The sequence below is a fragment of the Furipterus horrens genome, unplaced genomic scaffold, assembly GCF_987537825.1.
Source record: "Furipterus horrens unplaced genomic scaffold, mFurHor1.1.pri manual_scaffold_10, whole genome shotgun sequence".
Taxonomy (NCBI): Eukaryota; Metazoa; Chordata; class Mammalia; order Chiroptera; family Furipteridae; genus Furipterus; species Furipterus horrens.
In genome coordinates, this window is record NW_028327180.1 from 45,152,969 (window position 1) to 45,179,677 (window position 26,709).

Here is a 26,709-nt window from a genome sequence, read left to right on the forward strand (position 1 = left end):
CCCAGAATAACTTCATCAACCTGAGCTTCCTCCGCCTCTTCCGAGCTGCCCGGCTCATCAAACTCCTCCGTCAGGGTTACACCATTCGAATTCTTCTCTGGACCTTTGTGCAGTCCTTCAAGGTGAGCCTCTGCCCTGCCCAGGGCTGAGGAAAAGCAGCCCCATCCCCCGCCCCCGACTCTAGCTGCGTCTAGCATGGAGGTCAGCAGTGCCTGTCTGCTGTGCTTGCCGAGAATGTTGTCTGCAGGGCTCTTGTCTGACCTCCTCCCCACCAGGCGCTGCCATATGTCTGTCTGCTGATCGCCATGCTTTTCTTCATCTATGCCATCATCGGGATGCAGGTGAGTGCTGCCACCACCCCACCAAGTTCCCAGAGCCGCCCGACGGGGCCGCTGTCCCGAGGCAGAGGTGGATCGGGGAGCCCAGTCAGAGAGGCAGACACGGGCATTGAGTGGCACTTCCCCGGAGCCACTGAGAGGCACTTCTGTCCCTGGTCCTTACCCTCCAATCCTCCAGGTGTTTGGCAACATTGGCATCGATATAGAGGACGAGGACAGTGAGGAGGATGACTTCCAAATCACCGAGCACAACAACTTCCGGACCTTCTTCCAGGCCCTTATGCTCCTCTTCCGGTGAGAGGGGGCTGTGCTTTCAGCCTTCTTTTCTGGTGGGAGAGTGTTCTTTCCTTCCCTTCTGGTGGGGGTGGGGGTGCATATTCTCAGCCTTCTGGGCCCTTGAGGCTTGGAGTGGGCATGGGGGACCCAGGAACCCTGGAAGGGTTGTTGCAGAAGGCCCTGGGACTCACATGAAAGGTGTTTTCAGGCATTTTCTTGACTCCTGCTGACCACCCTATGAGGTGGGGATTCTTGGCAGCCCCACCTGACAGAGGAGGAAACTGAGGCTTATAGACTCTAAGGCTTGATTCTTAATCCTGGTTGCATGTTCAAGTTCCTTCTTTCACTCATGGGAGCTTTATTGAGCACCTACTGTGTGCCAGGCACTGCCACAGGCACAAAGAAGAACGAGACAACATACTCTGCCCTCTGGAAGCTTATATTCCTGTGGGAGAATCAAATTGTCGGAGGAGATAAAATTTAAGATTAAGAGGGAAATGAAGGTGCAAAAGAACAGAGTGTGTGATTGTACTTACATGAAGTGCCTAAAATGGGCAAACTCAGAGAAAAAGAAGTGGAGTGCAATTGGCTAGGGGCTGGGAGAGGGAAGAATGGGGAGTTGTTGTTTAATGGGTACAAATTTTCAGTTTGGGACAAGGAAACAGTTTTGGAGGTGGATCGTGGTGACGGTTACATGGCATTATCAATGTGCTCACTGCCATTGAATTAAATTACATACTTTAAAGGGCTTAAATAATCGATTTTATGTTATGTATATTTTGGCACATTAAAAAGAAAATTTCTCATTTAACCACAAAAAAAGGAACAGAGGGCTGGTAGGGCACCTCCCTGGAGGGGGGCGATGTCTGAGAGGAATAGGCAAGGGAGGGAGCCATGTGGATATTCTGGGAAGGGCGGTCCAGGCGGGGGAGGGCACAGCAAGTGCAAAGGCCCTGAGGCCGAAGCGTGGCTGGCATGTTGGAGAACCCAGAGGAGCCCAGTATTCCTGGAGCAGAGTTATCCAAGGAGAATGTAGTAAAAGATGACTAACTCCTGGAAAGACGGAAGTCTTTTAAACATACTTGAGTCCTCAGGCCCCACCCAGACCAACTGAATCCAAGTCTGTGATAGTAAGGCAGTGGCATCAGCATTTTTTAAAAGTCCCCCCACACACACCACCAACCCATGGATTTTAATGCACAGCCAAGGAAGATCTCCTCCCTGAGCTCCCAGAGAAGAGCGGTGACTTACCTGGGGCTCCAGCCCATATGCTGGTCCAGCTCTGCAGCCCAGGTGCTCAGACTCAATACTCCGCCTTCCTGGGCAGCGGTGGTGTCCAGGGCTGGGAGCCCAGGTCCCTGATGCCCCCTCTCTGTCCTCAGGAGTGCCACTGGGGAGGCTTGGCACAACATCATGCTTTCCTGCCTCAGTGGGAAACCGTGTGATAAAAACTCCGGCATCCTGACTCCCGAGTGTGGCAATGAATTTGCTTATTTTTACTTCGTTTCCTTCATCTTCCTCTGCTCATTTCTGGTGAGTCCGTGGACATGGGGCGGGCTCCCTCTTAAGAGATGTGGGTTTCTCTAGAATGTGGCTGTGTTGCCAACTTGTTCCCCTAAGGCTTCTGTGAGCTGGCCTGCAATCACAGTAGGCAGGGTTCCTCACCTCGGCCCTCCTGATATTCGGGCTGGGTCGTTCTCTGTGACGGGCGCCGTTCTGTGCATAGCAGGTTGTTTAACATCATCCCCGAGATCCACCCACTAGACACCGGTAGCACATGGCCCTCTACCCTTCCTGTTGTGACAACCAAAAATGTCTCCGGAACATTGTCAAATGTCGCCTGGGGAAGGGGGTCAGAATCTCCCTCACTTGAGGCCCACGGAGTATCCTGAGGGAAAACCTAGCAGAACTGAGACCTGGTCCCAGGACCCATTTAGTGAGCCTATAGGTATCTCCCACCTGCTCTCTGAGAGCTGGGTGCCTTCCTGTGTACGATGAGGAGGCAAGAAAAAGTCAGCCACGTAAACATTCTCTGGGGACTTGGGCCTTTGCAAGGGATTGAATGGGTTTTCAATAGTAAAAGATACCCCTGACCAGTGTGGCTCAGTTGGTTGGGCATCATCCCACAAAGTGAAAGATCACAGTTTGATTCCTGGTCAGGGCACATGCCTGAATTGCAGGCCTGGTCCCTAGTTGGGGCGCTTGTGAGAGGCAACCAATCGATGTTTCCCTCGCATGTCGATGTTTCTCTCCCTCCCATTCTCCCTCCCTTCCCCTCTCTCTAAGAATAAATAAATAAAATCTTTTTTTTAATAGTAAAAGATAAATTTTCTGGAAGGAGAAATCTCATAGAGCCCAAGAATAAGAAACACTGCAAGAGATTGAAACTAAGAACCAGGAAAGAAAAAACAGTGGATGGATAGATGGGAAAAGGTTAGAGAAATAGATCAGGAGCCGCAGCAGCTACCCGCTCCTTCCCACTTCCTCTCTCTCATACTCTCTAGGCCTTCACTGCAGCCCTGCTTGTCCTCTGCTCTCCCTGGAGTAGTCACAGTTTAGAACAGACATAATCTGACTGTTGCAAGCTGAGGGGATTGAATGTAGGGATTGGCTACACAGGGTTGAAAGGAGAAACAGATAAAGCAGAAATCACCAGGGATTACTGACTGCAGGAATGTCAGGGATGGGGTGTTAACAGGAAAAGAAGGTGCTACTGATCTACTCAGCTTCCCTTAGCACCCCCGAGGGTAGCATTGGCACCCTATCTGTCTGCTGCCCCTGGACAACTGCAGGTGGAACTTGTTTCCTGTGGCTGCTGAGACAGAGTTTCACAAACTTGGTGCCCTAACACAACAGAAACGTATCCTCCCACAGACCTGGATGCTAAAAATCCAATCAAGGTGTTGTTGGGGCTGTGCTGCCTCCAGAGCCTCGAGAGGGGATCCTCCCTGTTCTCTTTCAGCTTCTGGTGGCCCCAGGCATGCCTTGGCTTGTGGCAGCATCTCTCTGATCTCTGCCTTCATCATCATGGGGCCCTCACCCTGTGTGTTGGTGTCCAGATTTCCCTCTTATGAGGATGGCAGTCAAATTGGATTTAGGGTCCACCCTGATTTAGTTTGACTTCATCTTAACTTGATGACATGCACAAAGACCCTTTTCCCAAATAAGGTTACATTCACCAGTACCGGGGTTTAGGATTTGAACATGTCTTTTGAGGAAGATACCATTCAACCCACAACACAGACCCTTCCAGGAAGGAGAAGTCTTCTCTCCTATTCCTCTCCTCCCACATCTGGCTTCCTGACTATGGTTGCCATTGGCAGGATGTAAGAAGCTGATGCTAAGATAGATGTGGTCTATAGATCTCGGCCCAACCACCAGCATCTGTCAGCAAAAGCCCAACGCACCCACCCTCTTCAAACTAGTGACCTCACACCAAGAGACCTACAGCCTCATCTCACAGCTACTGACCCAGCGAGTCCATTGCCCAGGTCGAGATTCCCAGAAGAGAGAGTCTGAAAGGGTCAGCTCAGCCCCTGGTCAAATGGCCACCATTGTCCAAGCAGCTATGGATCCATATAAGGACAAGATCTTATAATGCAGCCTATCTGGGATGGGCAGGCACCCAGAGGGCAGAAATTTCTGTTTTGTTCATTGCTATGTAACCAGTACCTAGGACAGTGACTGGCACGCAGCAGGTGCTCAATCAATATCATGAAATGATGAGTTAAGAATAGAGTCACTAAAGTTAGTTACATCTAGGATTACAGGTCATTTATTAATCACCTATTATGTTTACGTCTAAACATTTGTTTAATATCTGCTATGTGCCAGACTTTATGCTAAGCACTGGGAGTATAAGGAGAGAACACGGTTCTCTCAGTCTGCAGGGGTGATGGGCAGACAAGTCAGCACACAACAGCACACAATCCAGTATGTGCTTTGATGGGGGAAATTCAGACCGAGAACAGGAAGATTTCAAAGAGTGGCCCATAGGGGTGGTGAGCAGGAATTAAACCACATACTCCTCAAATTGGTTGCAAGTAACAGAAACTGACTTAAGCAAAATATGTAGTTCATTAACTTGTGTAACTCAGAAGTCCAGATGAGGCGAGGTCCAGGCAAGCAGAACCTGTCTTCTTTGCTGTTCTCCAGACAGGCTTTTTTCTCATACTTCCTCCTTGTACATGACAGCCAGAGTGCCAGCAAAAATCCCAAGGAAGGCTCTCATTGGCCACCTTGGGTCATGTGCTCCTCCCCAACCAATCACAAGGCCTCTGGAGCTGTGAGATGGGGGTTAGCAACACCCAACCACAGCATGTAAGTGTAAGGCGAGGGGGGCACTATCCAGGTATTGTTATCCAAAGGGGGAAAAATGTTCACTAAAGGAGCAACTTTTGCAAAGGCCTGAAGGCAAAACCCATGCAAGCTCCCCATGTGTTAAGAACTAGAAGAATACATGAAAAGGAGCTACCAGATGCAGATGAGGACAGGAAAATTCACCCATCCATCCATCCATCCTAGAAATACAGGGTGGGGCAAAAGTAGGTTTACAGTTGTGAGTATGCAACTAAGTATTTGCTGAGTGCTTGCTTTGTGCTGGGGCTGAGAACATGACAAGGTTCTTACCCACACGGAGTCTTCACTTTGGCCTTGGAGGCCAGGTATGGGAGAATATGGGGTCGTGGTGTTGGCCACCGTTTCACATAGCCTCTCCTCCCTCTCCCTCCAACTCTGTCTCCATATTTCTCTCTCTCTCTGTCTCGGTCCCTCTTCCATGTCTCATCTTCCTCCCTCTCTCCCTCTGGGCCCCTGTGTGTTATGTGTTTGGATGGGTCTCACTCTCCCCCACTCCCTCTTGGCCCCTGGGGTTCCCACAGATGCTGAACCTCTTTGTCGCCGTCATTATGGACAACTTTGAGTACCTCACTCGAGATTCCTCCATCTTGGGTCCTCACCACCTAGATGAGTACGTGCGTGTCTGGGCTGAATACGACCCCGCAGCCTGGTAAGGAGTCACCCCAAATCCTGTAGCCACACTGCCCACCTTTTTCTAGCACTGGAGCCCAGGCTAAGTCAGACTCCAGACCTCGGGGCATTGGGTTCCTGGGGAGCTAGAGAGGACCTCAGGGGAATCAGACTAGAACAGCGGTTCTCAACCTGTGGGTCGCGACCCCTTTGGAGGTCTTACGACCCTTTCACAGGGGTTGCCTAAGACCATCAGAAAACATATACATAATTACCTATTGTTTTTGTGATTAATCGCTATGCTTTAATTATGTTCAATTTGTAACAATGAAAATACATCCTGCATATCAGATATTTACATTACGATTCATAACAGTAGGAAAATTACAGCAACAAAAATAATTTTATGGTTGGGGGTCACCACAACATGAGAAACTGTATTAAAGGGTCATGGCATTAGGAAGGTGGAGAACCATTGGTCTAGAGGAAGGAAATGGGAATCAGCACACCCTCACACAGCCCAAGTTAAATGCTTTGGGTACCCGCCCTGCCCAAGCCCCAGGCTTTCTGAGAGATGAGGAAGGGAGTTGACCAGGAGGAGTTGGCCTCCTATGAGTCTCTCCTGCTCCTCACTGGGAGACCTCCAGATGGTGAGGACAAGTTTGCTGGGCCCCAGGGAAGAAGATGCCTGAGGCCTCTCAGCCTCAGGTCTCCTGGGAGTGTGGGGAGAGGAGCTGGCCTAGCTCCCTTGACACATAGGATTGGCTGCAAGATCAGAGTGGTGGAATCCAGCTCTCGCTGGAGTCCCAGGCCCCTGGAGCAGGTGATCACAGAGCCTGGGAGAGGACAAAGAGCTTCAGTAGCCTTTGCATCTTCATGGCCACGACAGGAGTGAGCTCTCCCATCTCCACGGGCACCAGAGTGCCTCTTCCAGGCTGACAGGCAGTGGTTTCAGAGGGTCAGCTGTGCATGTGTACTGAGCACCTGCTCAACACCAAGCACTTGCAGGCCACTCCGAGGTGCCACCCTGATGCTCAGAGCCCAGGAACTACTGACTGAGATTCTAGTTCAGGCTGAGCAGTAATGGGCACCCTTGGCAGCCAGAGTGCTGGAGGGGAGGCTTTATGAGGAAGCAGGGAAGGAGTTGGTCCTTACCATCCCTGCAATCCCAGGCAAGTCCTCCGTGAGGCCAAGAGGCTGGGGTGAGCCGTGGGTTTGGGACTTGGTTTTCAGCTGGCTCCTAACTCTTCCTCTTTTGATTTTAGGTCACAGCAGTTGGATGCTGTCCCCTTGTCCTCTATTCCACGAGCTCCCACCCCCATTCCAATGTAGCCCATGTAGATTATGGAGGAGGGAGGTGCAGAGAGAGCCCTGGGGAAGGTGCGCCCGGCCCAGAGCTCTGGGCACACCTCTGCTGAAACCCTCTGTCCCCTGGGGTCTGTGAGTGTCACTCATCCCAAGTCTCCCTGACCCCTTCAAGCCAGGGAGTCCCCAGTCCCTGACATCATGACCTCGCTTTGTGCACAGGGAGCCAGCGTGAAGGCAGCTTGACCCCTGAGCCTCCACTAATCCCCTCTCTTCTCCTTTCAGCGGTCGGATTCATTATAAGGATATGTACAGTTTATTGCGCGTAATATCTCCCCCTCTCGGCTTAGGCAAGAAATGTCCTCATAGGGTTGCTTGCAAGGTTTGATTTCCACTAAAACCTGCTAGCATCCATGGAATGAGTGTGGCTTGGGGTTCTTCAATATATATATTTCATATATATATGTATATATATATATATATATCTCCAAAAAACAGAGCCATCTCTCTCTCTTGCATTAAACTAGAAAACTTTCTTAGCCAACAGAATGCAGTCACGTAGACTTGAAGCATGGAACATACCTCTCCGTTCCCTTCAGCCATTCTGCTTGCTCTTAGCTGAAGCTGCCCATCCCAGGGTCTTAACGGCACCCCAAATCAGACATCAGGGGATTGTAACTTTGCTTTGCTCCCCCCACCATTACCTCTACTCTCTCCCCCTCCACCCTTCACCTCCCGAAGTTCCCAGACCTCCTCCCACTACCCTCTAGCCCCTCCGCCCCATCTAGGGCCCCTCAGAGACCAGCCTCAGCCAAACCAGAGAACTTAACCAAGTCTTTAAAATAATATCTAACCAAAGCATTGCTTCAGGCCCTCCAAAATGAGAACCCCCTTCTCTCCAGACTGCACATGAACCATAGCTCAGAGTCAAAACAGAACCTGACCTTTCTCTTTTCTCTCTCTCTCCCCCTGCTTGTGAGCAGTGAAGTAATATTTTTTAATTACATTTTCTTTTATTTTTTTCTCCTCTTTTCCATTTATTTGAAATACCTATTTTATTGTTCTCTGCATCTTTCTATATTTTTTCGGCTCGTATGGTTTTTGGTTTTGTTTTTTTTCTCTTCCGTTCCTTTCCCTCCTTCTACCTACCCTTCCTTTGGTTCTCCGTCCCCACTCCTGTTTTTGTTTTCGGTGCTGCCAGGGGCCGCATGCCTTACCCGGACATGTATCAGATGCTGAGACACATGTCTCCGCCCCTGGGTCTGGGGAAGAAGTGTCCGGCCAGAGTGGCTTACAAGGTAGATTACCTTTGCTGACCACCGACATCCGGGCACCGGGGATTTTTCAGTGCTGGCCAGGAACAACCAGTCAAGTCTCTTTCTTCAGCGTTCCTCTTCTCTCTTTTTTTTCTCTTTTTTTCTTTCCTTTCCTCCTCGAGTAAATGGATCATGACTATTCCTTGACTCTAAGGAGCACACTGTGTCCGTCCTTTCTGATGAGTGTGTCTTGGTGTTTTGAGACTCCATTATGGCCGACATGCTGGGGGGGGGGGGGGAGCCCCCAGTCCTCTCACACCTGGTCTTCTGGAAACCAAATTGGATACAAACACACTTCTGGGAGTATCGCCAATGTGCCTTCTTTCTGTCCACCCAGAGTGGCCCCCACTCCCAGGCCGGGGCAGGTACCTTTTAACAGGGAGCTTTGGCCCCCAAAAAAGCGAGGCCCTGGCCCTTTTGTTATCTTGAACTCACAGGTCCAGCAGTCCCCCCACTTGCGCACACCTGAAGCTGATCTCTGACCTAGGGCCTTGGGGGATCCTAGTCCCCCTGAGGAATACCCATAGCCTCTCTTCCCCACGCCTCCCTCCCCCTAGAGTTGTCTCCCCAGCCCCTGTCCCAATGCCTCCCACCTGCACCCCGAGACACCCCAACATGCCTCTCCATTGTTCCAGAGTGGGCAGGCGGGCCGCAGCTGGACCCCTGGACCGTGGCACCCTGATGCAGGCCATGCACGCTGCCTTGGCGGGAGCCTGGGGCGGGCAGGCACCATGGCCGACTGGGGGTGTGGGGGGGGATGGTGCATGTTGGCTGGAGGAGTAAGGGTCCTACCACCAGGTGGCTGGGCCAGGCCACCCCTCTAGATCCCTGTCCCGGAATCTCCCTTGGCACCCAAGGACAGATGCTCTGTTTCTTCCAACTCATCCAAGAGACGTTCAGGAATGACCTTTGACCTTCCAAGTCCCCCAAAGTTATTGCTCTATCATCCCATTCTCTCATCAGCCTTGGCCCACCCCGTGTCTGCAAGAGGTCTCCCTTCCCTTGTGTCAGTGTCTTTCCTTCCTTCCTGCCTCGTGTGGCTGCTGTCCCACAACCTGGTTCCTCCTCCTCCCCCTGTGCACCCCGCCTTCCCAGTCAAGGCTGGATGAGGCTGCCTCACCAGCACCTCAAAGATCACTGTGCCCGTCCCTCCTCTCTGTAGTTGTCCCCTCATCCTCCTCCCGCTCTCGATCTTGGCTTGCCTGAGCGTGTGAATGTGTGTGGGTTTGTGCAAGTGTGTGCGCGCACACGCGAGAGAGAGGGAGAGAGCCCTTCCCCTCCTGGCCTCTGTGCGGGGCCACCATGGATTCAGAAGGCAAATTTGAAAAGAGCACCCTTTCCACAGAACACTTCATCTGTTGCAAAATTGTAGCCAAGTGATGTGGTAAGAAGCAGACACTTTTCTCCTGGCAGCCGGGAAGTTGTCATTTAAATACACAAATCTACGATTTCTAAGACAGGGATCCCTTGCACAATGTGCAACCCGCACAGCGGCCCAGTCCGTGCATTCCTCTGTCCACTGCCTTCCTCCCTACCCTGCCCCAACCATCTCTTCTGTTCTACCCTGGGTGTGCCCCCCCTTTCCTCTTGTCCAGCTCTGTGTTTCCCGCTGACATGTCTCAAGCCCTGTGTGAACCCCAAACTCAGCCTCGGCCCCCATCTCTGTGTGTGCCACCTCAGCCTGGGCTGGTGCCGCCAGCCCTGCACTCTCTCCACATCACTAGGCGCAGGGGAGAGCCCCTGCCTGGGACACAGGTAGTCTTGTCCTCCCTGAACCACGGGAACACCCAGCCCCTTCCCCCACCATCACACAGAGCTAAGACCCAGACATGCCCTGAGATACTTCCCACGGAGCTATGAATGAGTCTCGAGATTCTGTCTGCATGTGCCCGTCTGCTGTCCTGTGCGTTCTGGCCTGGCCTCGCTGCATGTCTGCGAGGGGCCCACCCCATCAGCGGGGGGCCGCCTGCTGCTGCTTCTCAGAGAAATGATGTGGTCTGTGCCCATCTGGCCTGGCCTGGTCTGGGCCAAGAAAGGGATGGGGCGGGGAGCTGACGGCCCCCAGCCAGTCATGGCCGTGGAACCCCTGCCTGGCTGTTGCATGTCTGCTCTGATCCGGCTTGTGCTCTTCTTCTTTGGGGTCAGAATGGAACGGAGCCATCCAGAAGAACTCTGGAGCAGGGCGAGGGTCTGGGCCCACCCTGGAAATGCCAGCTCTAGGGTCTAGTGTGCGGGAGAGGAAGGGTAGGGGCTCCCGGCAGAGGAGAGCCCCAGGGCCCTGCCTGTAGGCCACTAAGGGGAATTGGGAACTGCAGCACTGGGACAGGTAACCTGAGGGTGGGGGGCACCTGAGCTGCTGCCTTCAGAGTTCTTCCTGGAGCTCCCCGGATAGGGTGGGTCTGGCTCATGGGGACCGGGAAGGGTGCTTGGGAATGACTGCCCTCGCCTTTGGCTTTCTGCAGAGGCTCCTGCGAATGGATCTGCCTGTTGCCGACGACAACACTGTCCACTTCAATTCTACCCTCATGGCTCTGATCCGTACAGCCCTGGACATCAAGATTGCCAAGGGTAAAGGGGAGCAAGGTGGGAGCTGAGGGGTAGAACAGGGTGGAGGCAGCCTCGCAAGAGAGCACAGAGGGCAGCTGAGGATCCCCCTCCCTGAAGGAGCCACAGCTCACCCACTCTCTCACTCGGCAAAGATTTAGTGCACAAGCCACCACTCTAAACACAGGAGGAAAAGAAGCTTACTACTCCGGTGATGGAGGCCTGCTCTAGGAGGTTCTGAAGGAAGGTGATGAGTCACATGGACACCTGGGGAGAAAGTGCCCCAGGCAGAGAGGCCAGCAGGTGCAAAGGTCCTGAGGTAGGAGGCCACCTGGAGCTGTTTTCGAACTGACTAGCACTCTGAGTAAGGGGGTGCCACGCAGCATTCAGAGAAGAGGAGCGAACAGGCCCCCTGAGGGGAAGAGTGGACAGGGAAGAGGCCAGAATGGAGGCCACTGTCATACTCCAGGTGAACACAGGAGGGCAGCTCTGACTGAGAGCATATGGAGAGTTCATATTCTGGAGATTTACCAGGAGCCAAGCCAACCAGATAACCCATGGATTGGATGTGGGGCATGAGGGAAAGAGAAGTCAACCCCTCTCGGGTTGCAGCCATTACATGAGACAGGGAAGAGGCAAGAGGGGCAGGTCAGGGGCAAAGGAGGGCAGGAGGGCAGCATTGGCTGAGGCATGTGGAGACATGAAGTAAGCAGGGGACTCTCCAGCTGACACTTTCAGTGGGGTGCAAGGGCCGCCTGAGAAGGTTCTGAGGGAGGTCAGATGAAGAGTCCTCAGGCTAGGCTGAAGATGAAAAGTCAGGAAACTGACAGATTTTAAGCCAAGGGACTGGATGGGCTCTCAAAAGGGATGGATGTGAACTGAGAGGATCCCAGAGACCGAACTCAGGGCCACTCCACCGTTAGAGGGGACTGACGGGCGGCCAGGGAGACCGGCAGAGAGCTGGGCAGTATGAGCTTCTGGAGAGGATCTTCAGAAGGAGGGGACCAGCGTGTCACAGGCTGCCCAGCAGCCAAGGAGGACAAGGACTGAGAATGGCCAGTGGATTTGGTGATGGAGCACCACTGGTCACTCTGACCAGGGCACCTGTGGTGGAGGGGTCAGGGTCCCCCACCTGGAGTGGGCTTCAGAAGCCTGACCATAGACCAGATGTCACTTGGCAGCTGAGAAGACAACAGGGCAGAGAGAGAGGACGTGACCATCAGGGAAGGAAGTTGGGAGAGGAGCAGGAAGAGGGCTGGGCGCACCCTCCAGCAGAGTTGGAAACTGGGGGACTGACCTCGCTCCACTAGAAACAGGAAACATCCACACTGTAAGGGGAGAGTGACTTTTAACAGGAAATGTCATGTTCTCTTCTTTCCCTTCCTGTGTGTCTGAGAAGGAGCACCCAGGACACTCACTTAGCTAGAGTGCACCGGAGACATGCTCTTACTTCCAACTGCTTCCCATGAAGAAAGGAGAACTGTCGTAGGCTGGTGCCCAGGGGCTTGAGCTGAGTTACAGGGGATTTTTTTCCCAAGGGTCTCCCACAATAGTCTTGACCTCCCAACTGCGGCAGGGCCACAGATCAGCTCCACCCTCTGCAGTCCCTCCCCAGTGACCACAGCCTCCTGCATCAGGCCATGGAGAACGCCCTCTAGTGGGTGAGATAGGAAACAACAACTTGAAAGGGTAAGTACAGAGAATAGGAAAGCAGGAAAAAGGCATAGAAGGTCATGGGGGGCTGTCCATTTTAACAGGGGAGGTGCCTAGAAAAAACTTATTTGATAAAGGGTTTGAGCAGGGACCTGAAGGAGGAAGGGAGCCATGTGGATACTCGTAGAAAGGATGATCCTGGCAGAAGGAACACCCCATGCAAAGGCCCTGAAGGAGACTGTGCCTGGCATGTTTTAGGAACAGTGAGAAGGTCCAGTGTGCTTGGAACAGAGAGGGGGTGGAGTAGAGGAGACAAGGGCAGATTGTGCAGGATGCTGTGAACTTGAGTGATCACCCTGGACGAGGTAGGGACAGAGGAGGCCTCTGAGCAGAGGAGCCGCCTGACTGACTTAGGTGATCACAGGTGCCCTCTGGTGGCTGTAGGAGGGACAGGAAGACCTGGGCAGAGGTGAATGCACTGGTCCAGACAGTTCAGTTTCCCACCGCCTCAACGTCCTCTGAGCTTGACTTGCAAAATGGCCCCTCAGAAGGATTTTCCCAAAATAAAGAAATCTGTCTCCAGTCACATGGACAAAAATAAGTGAAAGTTCTGCCAAATGCCTGGCAGATGTTTGTGCTTTGACTCGCATCTGCTGAGAGAGAAGCTGGGCAGAGCTGTCAGAGGCAGCTCTAGGCTGGGCCTGGGAAAAGGAGGAGGCAAGGCTTAGAGAGCAGAGGCCAAGGCGGCACATCAGGGCTGCCTGGGCAGAGCAGTCATTCAGTCTGCATGCCCCAGTAGGTGGTTGTTAAAACACTGAAATACTTCTCTAATAGCTGGTAGCCAACCTCTGCCCTTCCCCCAGATCTCCTAGGCCTCACACACGCACACGTGCGCATGCACACACACACCAACAACTACAGTTAATGTTTGGCCAGCAGGGAGTCTTGGGGCCCTTGCTCTAGCTCTGTTATCAGTGTCCCTTTCATACCTGCTGGTAAGTGTTTGGAACATGCCCCTGTGTCCGGGGTTGGGGGCTCTGAAGGGGAAGTAGAGACGGAGGCCAGGCTGGTGTATTATTCAGGATGGATGAGAATGTGCTGCTGTAACAAACAGCCCCACAGTCTCACGCCAACAAAGGTTCCCTTCCCACTCCATTAATGTGTCCTTCCTGGGGTGGCAAGGGGACTGTATTCATCAGTCACTTAGGGACTATGCCTGAGAACCACCATCTATAATGTCACCAGCCATCATGACAATGAAAGAGAACTTAGGAGGGTCATTCACTGGCCATTAAAAACCCAAAGTGAGCCCTGGCTGGTGTGGCTCAGTGGATTGAGTGCTGGCCTGCAAACTGGAGGGTTGCCAGTTCGGTTCCCAGTCAGGACACATGCCTGGGTTGCAGACCTGGTCCCTACTGGTTGGGGGCGTGCCAGAGGCAGCCATACATTGATGTTTCTCTCCTCTTCCCTTCCTCTCTCTAAAAAGGTAAATAAATAAAATCTTTTTAAGAAACCCAAAGTGACACCTCACTCTGCCCACACCTCATTGGCAACAACTCATCACATGGCCCCAGCCAACTACAGGATCCAGCCTGTGTCATCCTACCATGTACTTAGGCAGGAATCAATGGGACCAGAAATCACTGGCAAAATGACCACCATGACAGGGGTGGGTGAGGGACCAGGGATCGGCAATGGCCGAAGGTCTCGTCAGTGGAAGAGGAGTATGGATTAAGGGGAAAAGCTTGTCCATCAGAACTGTACCATAGCCTCCCAGCCTCCCTTGGGCTTCCCCCAGACCGATGGGCTGCTGTGGTAACAATTCTATGGCAGACACTGTCCTGAGGCTGCATGCACATTAACTACTTTAATTGTCAAACAACTCAGTGAGGCAGGTACAATTGCTGTCACCCCCATTTCACCAATGTGGAGACTGAGGCACAGAGCAGTAGACTAACACCTACATTGTACAGTTGGGAGTCACGTTTTGACCTGGGCCATCCAGCCTCTCTCGGTGCTGAACTGTCTCCCACGCACCTGCTCCACAGCCCTGTCCCTGCTGAGGACCAGAACCCCCATGGTCAGTCCTCCTCTGGGCCAGCCCCATGGGACACTGGGACCCATGCGACACAGGACTGACTGCAGAGTGCTGGGTAGGCAGGAGCTGCTGGCTTGGCGGGTGCCCAGGCAGGCAGTCAGGGCTTCTCTGTGCCCATGTTACAGGAGGGGCTGACAAACAGCAGATGGACGCTGAGCTACGGAAAGAGATGATGGCCATCTGGCCCAACCTGTCCCAGAAGACACTGGACCTGCTGGTCACCCCTCATAAGTGTAAGAGCCCAGAGTGGCCTGGCCCCGGGCCTCAGTCCCCCAGGACAGAGCGGGAGGGAAAGAGGAGGCACAGGCTCAGGAGACTGGTGCATACAGAGGCCCCCATCCACAATGAGCTTGCTCTGTGCCCCTCAGCCACAGATCTGACAGTGGGGAAGATCTACGCGGCCATGATGATCATGGAGTACTACCGGCAGAGCAAAGCCAAGAAGCTGCAGGCCATGCGTGAGGAGCAGGTACGGCGTAGGCCCTGACAGCTCTCTCCTCCAGTGTTCTTCCCTCTGGGGTCACCCAGGCCGGGAGACTGTAGCTGCCTTGTCACCATGAGGACCGTACAGAACAATGGGGTGTGGCCAAGCCCCAGTGCAGGTCATTGAAAAATAAGGCTGTGCCAAAGAGACATGACCTGAATTAATTCATCTGTTCCACCAACACATAATTGGGTGTCTAGTGTGTGCCGGGTGCTGCTCTCAGCCCTAGGGTGCAACTGGAAGCAAAACAGACCAGAAGCCCAGTTGGGGAAACGCCAACAATGACAAATGACTAAATGACATAGCATGGCAGAGCACCATGAGAAAAGAGTGCTTGGGGTGTGGGGTGCAACTTGAAATGGGGAGTCAGGGGAGGCCTCCCTGAGGAGGCGACTTCTGAGCAAAGACTTGAAGGAAGACGAGAGTGAGCCGAGAAGACATCTGGGGAAAGAACATTCCGAGGCAGGACTGTGAGTTTGAGTTTGGGGAACAGCAAGGTCATATGGCAGAACAGAGCAAGCAAGAGGAGCAGTGGTAGGAGACAAGTTGATGATTTTGTGGACCATGGGGAGAACTTTGATTTTTGCTCTGAGAGAGGTGACTTCACGCAGGAGTTGATTCGCGCCCTCTGGTGGCCATGAGGAGTAAGGGCTGGAGCAGGGAGCACTAGTTCAGGTGGGAGATTATGGTTCTGGACCTTGGTGGGGGCCATGGAGGCATGAGAAGTGACCCAGTTCTGGATGGATTTAGAAGAGAGGCTAGTGGGCTGACTAATGGATGAGACCTGAGTATAAGTCCCCTCCACAGCTTCCCCCCAGTGTCCCTACCTCCCTGCACCCACACACACACACTCTGCACACACGCCACTCTCTGCCTCCCCAGAACCGGACACCTCTCATGTTCCAGCGCATGGAGCCCCCATCACCAACGCAGGAGGGTGGTCCTGGCCAGAACGCCCTCCCCTCCACCCAGCTGGACCCAGGAGGAGGCCTGTAAGTGTGTCTCTGGCGAGGAGGAGGGTATGGAAGGGCAGGAAGTACCAGTCCCAAATACAGAAGCCTCCAGAGTGCCCACTGCCACCCTGACCTGTATCTCACATGCAGGATAGCTCATGAAAGTGGCCTCAAGGAGAGCCCTTCCTGGGTGACCCAGCGAGCCCAGGAGATGTTCCAGAAGACTGGCACATGGAGCCCGGAGCGGGGGCCCCCTACTGACATGCCCAACAGCCAGCCCAACTCTCAGGTGCCTCTGTCCTCTTACTGCCCCTGCTGGGCAGTACAGGAGGGTGGGGTCTGGGCCCCCTTGCCTACAGCTCCAAGCACATCAGGCTGCCCCCAAGGTCCATGGGTTCAGCCCGAGAGCTCACCCAGCCTTGACATCTGCCCTGCAGTCCGTGGAGATGCGAGAGATGGGCCGAGATGGCTACTCGGACAGTGAGCACTACCTCCCCATGGAAGGCCAGGCCCGGGCTGCCTCCATGCCCCGCCTCCCTGCAGAGAACCAGGTGAGCGCTTTTACCCAGCCTGCTGAAGTGGACCTGTCACCCTGAACTCAGGGCATCTCCTTCCTTCTCCAGACCCTGGTCTGGGTGGGGTCTCCTGCACCCTCAGCAGCAGCAAGCAGGCTCTGCCTGGCTATGCCTGGAGCATCTAGAGGCCCTGGTCCTCTTAGCTCCTCCAATGAAGGGCAGAGAGAAGGGGGCTCCCGTGGGGCAGGGGGCAGTGGCCACTGCCAAGTGATTTGTCTCTGCCCTGTTTGGGGGGGCTGAGGCAAGAGGATGTGCAGGCCACATGGGGTGTGGAAAGTGATTTGTGAGATTGCATCAAGAATACAAGCCCACAGGCATGCACACACGTGCACACACTCATGTGTCCTCATACACATGTACACACATGCACGAGTGGATCTGCTCTCAGAAACCTGGCAGGTCCTAGGACCTGGTGGCAGAGCCTGGGGAGGGCCTGGGACAGCTGGGGTTTGTCCTGTCTGGTCTATGTGGGGGCTTCTGGGGAGGGGCAGGGGCGTGTGCCTGATGTGTGTCTGTGTGTGGCTGCTTTGCCCAGCTGCAGGGCCCTGGGAAGGGGGAGGGTGTGCGGATTCCACTGCTCCAGGCCCATGGGCACTAAAGCCAGAAGCATGGCTGGCTGCCCACCTGGCCCGAGAGGTGGGGCAGCATGTCTGACTGTGGAAGGCTGCCTGTGTGCTGTGCTGGGTCATCTGCACGGGGTGGAAGGCTGCGCTGTGCCTGGCTGGGCCAGGGTTGCCCAGGGGCCTGGCCTCTGGCTGCTGGGAACTTGGGTGAGAAGCACCCAGCCTGCATGTGGTTGCCCAGCCAAATCCCACCAGCCTCTGCCCCCCAGGACTTAGCTGCTGGGCCCCAGGAGAGGGTTGGGACAAACCCAGCTGACGGCCACCCCCTAAGCTGCCCACCTCCCCCAGCTTTGAGTGTCAGCCAGAGCCAGGGCTGGAGGCATTGCATGAGGCAGAGCCCCAGGCCAGAGGCCTGTGGCCACACCGTCCCATCTGTCCGTCTTGTCCCATGACTCTGCCATCTGTCTGTCTATGGTGTCTCCTGTCTGTCTCCTCTGTGCCCCTGGGAGGACTTCCAGCCGGGCCAGGGGTCACCCACTTACCAGGGACTTTAACCTCTCTTTCTCCCCCTCCATTCTCCCCTTGCTCCTCAGGTCCATGTACCACCTCTCACTTCCTCTCTTGGCTTTTATATTTATTTCCTTCTTTCTGTTTTTTCTGTGTGCACCATCCCGTGGGGCTGTGACAGAGGAGAAGGGGCCGGCCACGTGGGAATAACCTCAGTGTATGTACCGCCCACCCTCCTGCCACCCAGCTGGGCTCCGGCCCCCTCTTCCTGCCTACCCCCCCTCAGGGGAGTCCTGTCATCTCTGCAGTTCCAGACCCCACCCTTTCTTTGCAGACAACACCCCCTCCCACCCTGTGGAGCCCTATCCTCGTGTATTCTGTTATCTGTGTGCCCCATGTGTCCCCTGAGGGGTGGCCCTACTCTATCCCTCTTCCTCCTCCCCCTCCCCCTTCTCTTCAGAGCCCCATGCCAGGGGAGTCCATCATTTCAAGAATACTGACCTACTCCCCCTACACACACACCTGGCCCGCTCTCATTCCCTGACCACCCCTGACCATCTGGTCCTACAGTCTTGTGTCCCTTAAAACTCCTACCTCAAGCAGTGCCATTAGCCACTCAACTGGGCCGGGACCTAGAGGATGTCCACCTGATCCTCACCTCTCCTATCCAAGCTGCAGAGAACCACAGGCCCCCTCTCTCCAGGGCTTGACCCCAAGGGGTGCAGCACTCCCAGGCTCCCAGGCTGCAGACCGAGGATGAGAAGGAAGGTTTCCCAGGACCTTGAGTGCCAGGGCAGTCCCTCGGGTGGGCAGGAAAGCCCAGAGCCCACTGGCCAAGGAGGACAGTGAGCTGGGGTCCTGGGCACCTGGCCCTGAGCCTGTAGGCCTGACAGCCCCAAGAAACAGAGGCTTCTCACCCTCCAGAAGAGCAGGCAGGGATGCGAGTGGGGCGTGCTGCCCAGCATCTCGCTTCCCAGGTTTGCACTGGATGAGCAAAGCTGTTCTCCTAAGCCAGGTTGTGTGGCCATCGCTGGACAGTGGGGCCTGGAAGTACCCCTGGGGGTGGTCCTGAAAAGCAGCAGAGGTGGATAAGACAGAGCCACCTGGCCAGAAGCCAGGATGGGCCTTTGGGTGGGGGGGGGGGGGCATAGGCATCTCAGGGCCCTGGTTGATCAGGAGCCAAACTCTCCCACCCACAACCTCAACCCTGAGTGGTCACACCTCATCACTGATGGCTGATGGGGCAGGACAGATCGGGACCACTCGGTGCCAGCCACTGACTTCAGCCTGCTGACCTGTCCTCCCCAGACCATCTCAGACACCAGCCCCATGAAGCGCTCAGCCTCCGTGCTGGGCCCCAAGGCCCGGCGCCTGGACGACTACTCCCTGGAGAGGGTGCCCCCTGAAGAAAACCAACGGCACCACCAGCGGCGCCGTGACCGTGGCCACCGAGCTTCCGAGCGCTCCCTAGGTCGCTACACAGACGTGGACACAGGTGGGCCACCCAACACGGTCCAGGAACCAGAGGTTATACCAGGGGACAGGGAAGAGGAGAGGGAAAGAGAAGGCAGAGGTGGGTAGACCCTAAGAGAGAGAAGAGAAGGCCTGGATGGGACCAAGCTATACCAAGGAAGCCTGGGGACCAGATCCCGATGCCCACCAGGCCCTCCTTGGTCCAGAGGAAAGCACCGCTGTCTAGGGCCCCCAGACCCCGTTGGTAGCCTCCTGTGTGCATGTACTGCCCCACCTCATGGCCTTCTGTCTGTCTGACCCCCACCCGGCCCAGGCTTGGGGACAGACCTGAGCATGACCACCCAGTCTGGGGATCTGCCATCAAAGGAGCGGGACCAGGAGCGGGGTCGGCCCAAGGACCGGAAGCACCGGCAGCACCACCATCACCACCACCACCACCACCCCCCGCCCCCCGACAAGGAGCGCTATGCCCAAGAACGGCCTGAGCACCGGGCCCGGGCCCGGGACCGGGGATGGTCCCGCTCGCCTAGTGAGGGCCCCGAGCACATGGCACACAGGCAGGTGGGTGTGGCAGGAGCTGCCCCCAGACCAAGCCATGGAGGACGAGGAGAAGAGGGGGGGCCCACACCCTACAGCCACTCTGGGCGGGGTCCTCACTCCCCATTCTGACCTCTGACCCTCCCCACCATTGAGTTCCTTCCCAAGCCAAGGGGGTTCTGGGCGAGGATGGACACTGCCTCCTGCAACTTGGCCCCCCCAGCCCCCTGCCGGCCCACCACCCGCTCCCCACCTGCAGCTGCTTCCTCTTTGGTTGTGGATCATGTTTGAGTTCTGGCCAGCCCGGCCCTTACGGCTTATTGCAGCCCTGGCTGCCCACTGCCTTTCGCTTTCCTTTAACCCGGCTTCCGTTTTTGTTCCGATTATGATTTCTGTCCTCTGGACGCCTGTGAGTAATTTTTGAAACTTCTGCTATTTTAACCCCGAAACTTACAAAACTCCATTTCTCATTTCTCTTTTCACTTTGTTGTGTTGGTTTTTTACTTCCCCTGCCCTCCTTGTCTCTCTCCCTCCTTACCTGCCTCCCCCTCCCCCTTCTTTTCCCCCTCCTCTTCCTCCCTGTGGCTGTTGCTTTTTTTCCTTTTTATCCATTCAAATGTCCTGTGTCCCCCACCCCCTCCTCCCCCTCCTGGCCCCTCTCCTGTCCTCCTTTGGTTTTCCTTTGCCCCCCTCCCTGTGTCTCCTGTCTCCTTCTGGTTGATTTTGTTGTATCTTTTTTTTTGATTTCCTTTGTTTCAATTTTCGTGTAGGGCAGTAGTTCCGTAAGTGGAAGCCCAGCCCCCTCAACATCTGGTACCAGCACTCCGCGGCGGGGCCGCCGCCAGCTCCCCCAGACCCCCTCCACTCCCCGGCCACACGTGTCCTATTCCCCTGTGATCCGAAAGGCCGGCGGCTTGGGGCCCCCGCAGCAGCAGCAGCAGGTGGCACGGCCTGGCCGGGCGGCCCCCAGCGGCCCGCGGAGGTACCCAGGCCCCTCAGCCGAGCCTCTGGCGGGGGAGCGGCCGCAGGGGGGACACAGCAGCAGCCGCTCACCTGCAATGGAACGTCGGGGCCCGGCCCGGAGTGAGTCCCCCAGGGCATGTCGCCAAGGCGGGATGCGGTGGCCCACGTCTGTTGCGCACGCCTCCGAGTGGTCCCCTGGCCCCAGGCACCACGGTTACTACCGGGGTTCCGACTACGACGAGGCCGATGGCACCGGCGGTGGCAGGGACGATGGGCCCTACGACGCGCCACCCCCCGCGCGACACGCGTGCTCGCCCAGGACTCCTCAGGCCGCGGGCCCTGCCTGCGCGTCGCCTTCTCGGCATGGCCGGCGACTCCCTAACGGCTACTACCCAGCGCACGGACTGGCCAGGCCCCGCGGGCCGGGCTCCCGGAAAGGCCTGCACGAAGCCTACAGCGAGACAGACGACGACGACTGGTGCTAAGCCCGGGCGAGGTGGCACCCGCGCCCGCCCGGCCCCCCCCCCACGCACCCCACGCGCACACCCCATGGGGAGGAGCCGCGGCCCGGCCGCGAGGCCACCTCGCTGCCACCTACCTGCCCAGCACACGGGGGAGGCCGGGGACAGGACCTGCTGGACGCACCCCCCACCCCCCCGGACTCTGGAGGGAGTCCCCAGGGCCGGGACACACCAGGATGTCCCTCAAAGACCCTTGGCGCCCCCCACTCAGCCCCGGCCCCCCACGACGGGGGCCCTCGGGGACAGACAAACCACACAGCCAAGGGATTCGAATTAACTCAGCCATTTTTGGAGAACCTTGGGGAAAATGGAAATTTAAAAAAAAAAAACATTTTTAAAAGTAAAACGGGGAGAAAAAAAACCGCTTCTATTGATGAGTTTTATCATCTCAATTAAATCTTTCCTTCCCCTGATGAACGCGAGCTGGTGGCCCGTGTGTGGCAGAGAAACGGAAACCCAGCGTCCCACACAGACCTCTACCAGACACGCTCATACCCCCATGCCCGTTCTCAGACACACACAGGAGTGCTTGCTGGTTACACCAAACCCTACTATTACTGCCTGCAGAAATCGATTTAAAAAAAAAAAACCATTTTAAAAAAGGACAAAAAAATTAATGATTGAGAAAAGAAGCATTTTTTTCTGACATTTGGTCCTGCTCGAAATAACAAAAGAAAAAAACAAACAAACAAAAAAAAAGAACACCACCACCGATTTCCTTTGCTTCTTTTTGCCTTTTTCCTACCTTGTTTGAAAACTGTGGGCTTGGGACTGTGAATTATTGCATGACATTCAAAAATTAAAAAAAAAAATAAAAATAGTTGAATCAAAGGGCTTATGGACTGGAGTGGTCATTATCCCTCTGTAAAGTGTTCCCCAGGTTTTTTGAGGGGGTACCATACAGAGATTCTGCCTTAGCAGGCCCCGGAAAGCCAAGGCCAAAGATGCTTAACACAGCCCTTGCCAGCTGTCCAATAAGAAACTAGAGAGGATTGGTTTTTCCCCCCAATTACCGTTTACATTCAAGAGGGGGTTTTAACTTCCTAACCAGACAGCTTGAATAATCACAACCCTCACAGATTTCCCAAACAGCAAGACAGATTTCTGTCAAAAGGCCCCCTCAAGGTGCTGGGGCTGTTCAGGTGAGGGGAGTGGCATGCAGTTCTCTCCAGAGCCAGGGAAGCTACAGCCAATTGTCTGCCAAGGAAATGAGGTCCACTGTGAGAGCCCCCACCCCCCAGTATCCAGAGGCCAAGCCTGTAGCTGAGTGCCAGGAGGTTGGACCTCAGGCCTGTTACCAAGCAACGCTGGGGCTTGGTCACATAGCTCCTTGGTGTAAGACCCAACAATTAATTTTGAAAAAAACAGGTCTTTATTTACAATAGTCCAACCTGGGGAGGGCTGGGAGCACTTCAGCCCAGAGCCTTGTTTTCCCAGCACTTCCCTTGCTCCCCAAAAGGCTATAAGCCAAAACTAAGCCCAATAGTTCCCCATTCCTTATCTGTCAACTCTGTCCTTCAGGATCTGGGGCATGTTGTCTTCAGTCTCCATATAATAGTCCAGGAAAGCATGTGCTGTGTTACACTGGATCATGGTGAAGTCCAGGGAAGGCACAAGTCCTAAGAGAGTGTCCTCTCCACATGTCCCAAGTTCCAAGAGTCCAGATAGAGTTGGGTCTGCAAGGCTGGGTCCTTGGTGGCTTTGGAGTCAGCTGGAGCAGGCACAATCAAAGCAGCAGCCTGCCTGCTTTCCTACTAGCCCAGGCTGCATGGCCACATCCTTGACTGCAAACTGCACAGCTATGTCTTCTCACATGGCTGCTACAACCTGTTCCTTCCATCGTGCTTCTTCTCATGGAGGATGGGGGCCCTTATTCCACCCTTTCAAACAGCATGGTTCTTCTTTCACATCAGACTTTATGGTGTACAGTGGGGCCTTTCTTCATCCTTTCAATGCCATGGCCCGCTTCCTTACAGCTGGCTCCTTTACTTAGGGCTCTCTCCTTCAAGAAAGGCTTGCTATCTCCTTGTCGTTGATATGCAAAGTATCTTAAACAGTATCATCCACCCTTTACTAGCCCTAACTACCAGCCTGCCATAGGCAAGTAAAGTACCTTAAAAGCTGTATTATCTCCTTCCTCCATCCCCAAAACCATGAGCTGTGGGGAATTTGGAGGCCCCTCCCCCACTGTTACAGGCTTACACAAGCCCACACCTTCAGGTTGGAGTGAGTGTAAGTTGCCAAGTAGACACAGTGTGGGGGGAGGGGGGCATATCAGAGAATGAAGAGGCCAAGGGGAACTTGACCTTCACCCTGGTCTCACATCTCCTCAGTCCCTGGCCTGAGCCACATCACCTGGAAGCCTAAAGAAGGGGCAAGGAAACAGGCACTGAGGGCCAGGGATGCTGTGCAACTGCTTTGGGCATCTCCCTTCCTGGGGCACAAAGGTCCAAGACACCCAGACTCCATTTCAGACAGGTCCTCAGGACTTCAAGGAATGGATACCCCTTCCCTACAACCCATAGTCTCCAATGGCTACTTCTCTGAGTTGCAATGTCCTATCTCTGAAATAGGACCCTCTGTTGTGTCAGGGAAGCAAAATGTTTCCTCTGCCCTCTTAGGTTCAGTAACTGAGGCCTGTGAATTAAGCTAACCAATAACAGCCCTGGCTGGTGTGGCTCAGTGGATTGAGCACCCGCCTGTGAACCAAAGGGTCGCTTTCTTCCCCTCTTTCTAAAATAATAATTAAATAAAATTCTGTAAAAAAATAACCAATAACAGATTAACAGGAGAAAAGGCACACAATTTTTATTAATACTTACAGAAAAGGAAAGTCACAAAAAGTAAGTGAAAAAGAAGCAATTTGACTCAGGGAATTACATAATTTTTTTTTAAAGGTCACGTTTTTGTTTTTTAAGATTTTTATTTATTTATTTCTAGAGAGAGGGAAAGGGAGTGAGAAAGGGAGGGAGAGAAACATCACTGTGTGGTTGCCTCTCGCACGCCCCCTACTGAGGACCCGGCCCACAACCCAGGCATGTGCCCTGACAGGGAATTGAATCAGCAACCCTTTGGTTCGCAGGCCGACACTCAATCCACTGAGCCACACCAGCCAGGGCTTATATAAATTTTAACCAAGGAAAAGGGATTTGGGCTCCAAGGCACTATAAACTGTGGGGGAAATGACTAGGAAATAAATGAAAAAACTAAAGAACTGTACAGGTGATTACAGCAAGGTTTTTTGATACGGACTCATCCCATCGCTGACTCTCCAGCTCCCATGATAAGATTCACTCTCTTGCTAGCACAGAAGGCAGGGACACCTTTACAAAGGGATATTTAAGTCACCTTCTCAAAGGGAAATTTATTTCCTGCTTTTAGGCAGAAAGGGGAAAGGCAGAGAACTCCCTGCATCTGTTGATTCTCAATTTCCTTCAGCTCAAACTAATCAAAATATTTAGGGTGCATATCCGGATTTCTGTCAGCCGCCATCAAAGGACTCAGGGTCATGGACAGGTGAGTTTCCCTCCAGGGTTCTTGAGAGAGACAGATCTGTGTGCCAGCACCAGAGCTCTCCAGAGACTGGGCCCTCAGGGACTCTAGCAGCACTGAGGGGAAGGCCTGATTTTAGAGAAACAACCAGGAGGGGGAGTGTGGGGGATGGGACACTCAGGCAGGAGGTTGTTTCTCATCCTCATTTGAAAAAGCCTCACCAACACAGCAAAGTCAGTATCTTACAGTGACCAGGGCTTAAAGTGATAAAATATTTAAATTAAATAAAAACTTCTACAAAATTAATAAAATAATAGTAATATCTGTCTCTTAGGCTGCCATAACAAATTACCAAAGACTCGGTGGCTTAAAACAACAGAAACTGATTCTCACAATTCCGGCAGCAATAAGTCTCAAATCAATGACGGTGTCTGTCAGCAGGGTCTTGGAGCCACACTGAAAGCTCACAAAGAGTATGTTTCCCCCACCCGCTGCCCTTCTGTCAGTTTCTGGTGACAGCTGGCATTCCTTGGTGTCCTCGGCTTGTGACCACCTCACCTCAGTCTCCGCCTGTCTTCACCCAGCCTTGTTTCCTGTGTCTCTACGTGTCCTTTTCTGTCTTTTATGAAGACACTGTCCCTGGATTTAGGACCCCCTCAATCCGGTTTGATCTGATTTCCATTCTTACCTTAATTACATCTGCAAAGCTCCTATTTTCAGATAAGGTCCCAAATAAGAAATATATTTGGTCTTTGTGTTCAGTTCCTGGCACAGAACTCTTATAACCCTTGAAATTTCCTGAGTCATAGGTGTGTCTTTTGTTATTTACTTGTTTATTTGTATTGATTTTGAGAGGTATCTGTTTGTTGTTCCACTTATTTATTTTCAGAAAAAGGGGAAGTGAGGGAGAAAGAGGAGAGAAACATCGATGTGCAAGAGAAACATCAATCGGTTGCCTCTCACACGCCCCCAACTTGGAACGTGGCCTGCAACCCAGGCATGTGCCCTGCCTGGGAATCGAATCAGCAACCTTTCAATTCGCAGGCCTGCACTCAATCCACTGAGCCACACCAGCCAGGGCTGTTCCATTGATTAATGCATTCAGTGGTTGATTCTTGCATGTGCCCTGACCAGGGATCAAACCACAACCTTGGCGCATTGGGGATGATTCTCTAACCAAATGAACTACCCGGCCAGGGCATAAAGAGCCCCTATAGATTACACCTGAGTTTGTGCTAATAAGGTGACTTTGGGTGGGGTTCCCTAGATAGCTTTAGGATGGGGGCTGGTCTCCAGAAAGACCACATGATTAGAGGGGGGGATCTTTCAAGCCACCTCCAACCTCTGGGGACAAAAAGGACAAATGGGGAGAGAGTTATAAAAACAAAGATATAAGGAGAGCTCCCAAGTTGGCAAACACATCCAGGTACCATGCTGGAGAGGATAGGACATCCCAACTTTATGGCGACAGAAGCTCCTGCTCTCAGTGCCTCTTCAGACCTTGCTCCATGTACCTCTTTCTCGGCAGTTCATTTGTGTTCTTTATAATAAATCAGGAATATTAAAAGTGCTTTCCTGAGATCTGGGAGCCTGTCTAGAAAATTATTAAGCCTGAGGGAGTCTTTAAAAAATTTTTTTAAATTTATTTTTAGATTTTATTTATTTTTAGGCTATTTATTTTTAGAGTGGAAGGGAGGAAGAAAGAGAGGGAGACACACTGATGTGTGACAGAAACACCACTCGGTTGCCTCTTGCACGCCTCCAACCGGGGATACCCAGGCATGTGCCCTGACTGGGAATTAAACTGGCAACCTTTTGGTCTGCAGGCTGGTGCTCAATCCACACCAGCCAGGGCTAAAAATAAATAAAATCTTTTAAAAATAAATAAAGTGGGAGTGAGGCTGAGTCTTTTAAGTTGTGATGTTAACCCCAGGTTTAGGGAACTGCTCCTTGTGGTTTCAGGAGTTGTAGCCCAAGCTGTGAGCCAAGCCTCCCCACAGGGGAGGCCTGTAAGACTCAATGGGAAACCAGAAGGCTAAGAGGCAGACAGGCCCAAAGGCCACTCAGAAGATTCCCATGGAAATTGGATTTAAAAAATGCATATTATGTTTTAGAGCTTGCTCTACTTTTCTTATCTCTCAGT

The 26,709-nt window shown here is 53.6% G+C and overlaps 1 protein-coding gene across 1 annotated transcript in view; it reads left to right on the plus strand.

Annotated features, from left to right (window-relative positions):
- Positions 1-21,663, plus strand: part of CACNA1A (calcium voltage-gated channel subunit alpha1 A) — a 166,835-nt gene extending 145,172 nt beyond the window's left edge. Inside the window, exons 31-46 of the mRNA XM_090289739.1 lie at positions 6-122; positions 276-341; positions 517-632; positions 1,997-2,147; positions 5,495-5,622; positions 8,089-8,185; positions 10,666-10,771; positions 14,624-14,731; positions 14,867-14,967; positions 15,889-15,974; positions 16,086-16,224; positions 16,373-16,486; positions 17,762-17,797; positions 18,889-19,075; positions 19,367-19,614; positions 20,361-21,663. Of these exons, the coding sequence (XP_090145865.1) occupies positions 6-122; positions 276-341; positions 517-632; positions 1,997-2,147; positions 5,495-5,622; positions 8,089-8,185; positions 10,666-10,771; positions 14,624-14,731; positions 14,867-14,967; positions 15,889-15,974; positions 16,086-16,224; positions 16,373-16,486; positions 17,762-17,797; positions 18,889-19,075; positions 19,367-19,614; positions 20,361-21,038 (2,478 nt within the window). The 3' untranslated portion in view covers positions 21,039-21,663. The remainder of the gene's footprint in view (positions 1-5; positions 123-275; positions 342-516; positions 633-1,996; positions 2,148-5,494; positions 5,623-8,088; positions 8,186-10,665; positions 10,772-14,623; positions 14,732-14,866; positions 14,968-15,888; positions 15,975-16,085; positions 16,225-16,372; positions 16,487-17,761; positions 17,798-18,888; positions 19,076-19,366; positions 19,615-20,360) is intronic.
- Positions 21,664-26,709: the final 5,046 nt, after the last annotated feature.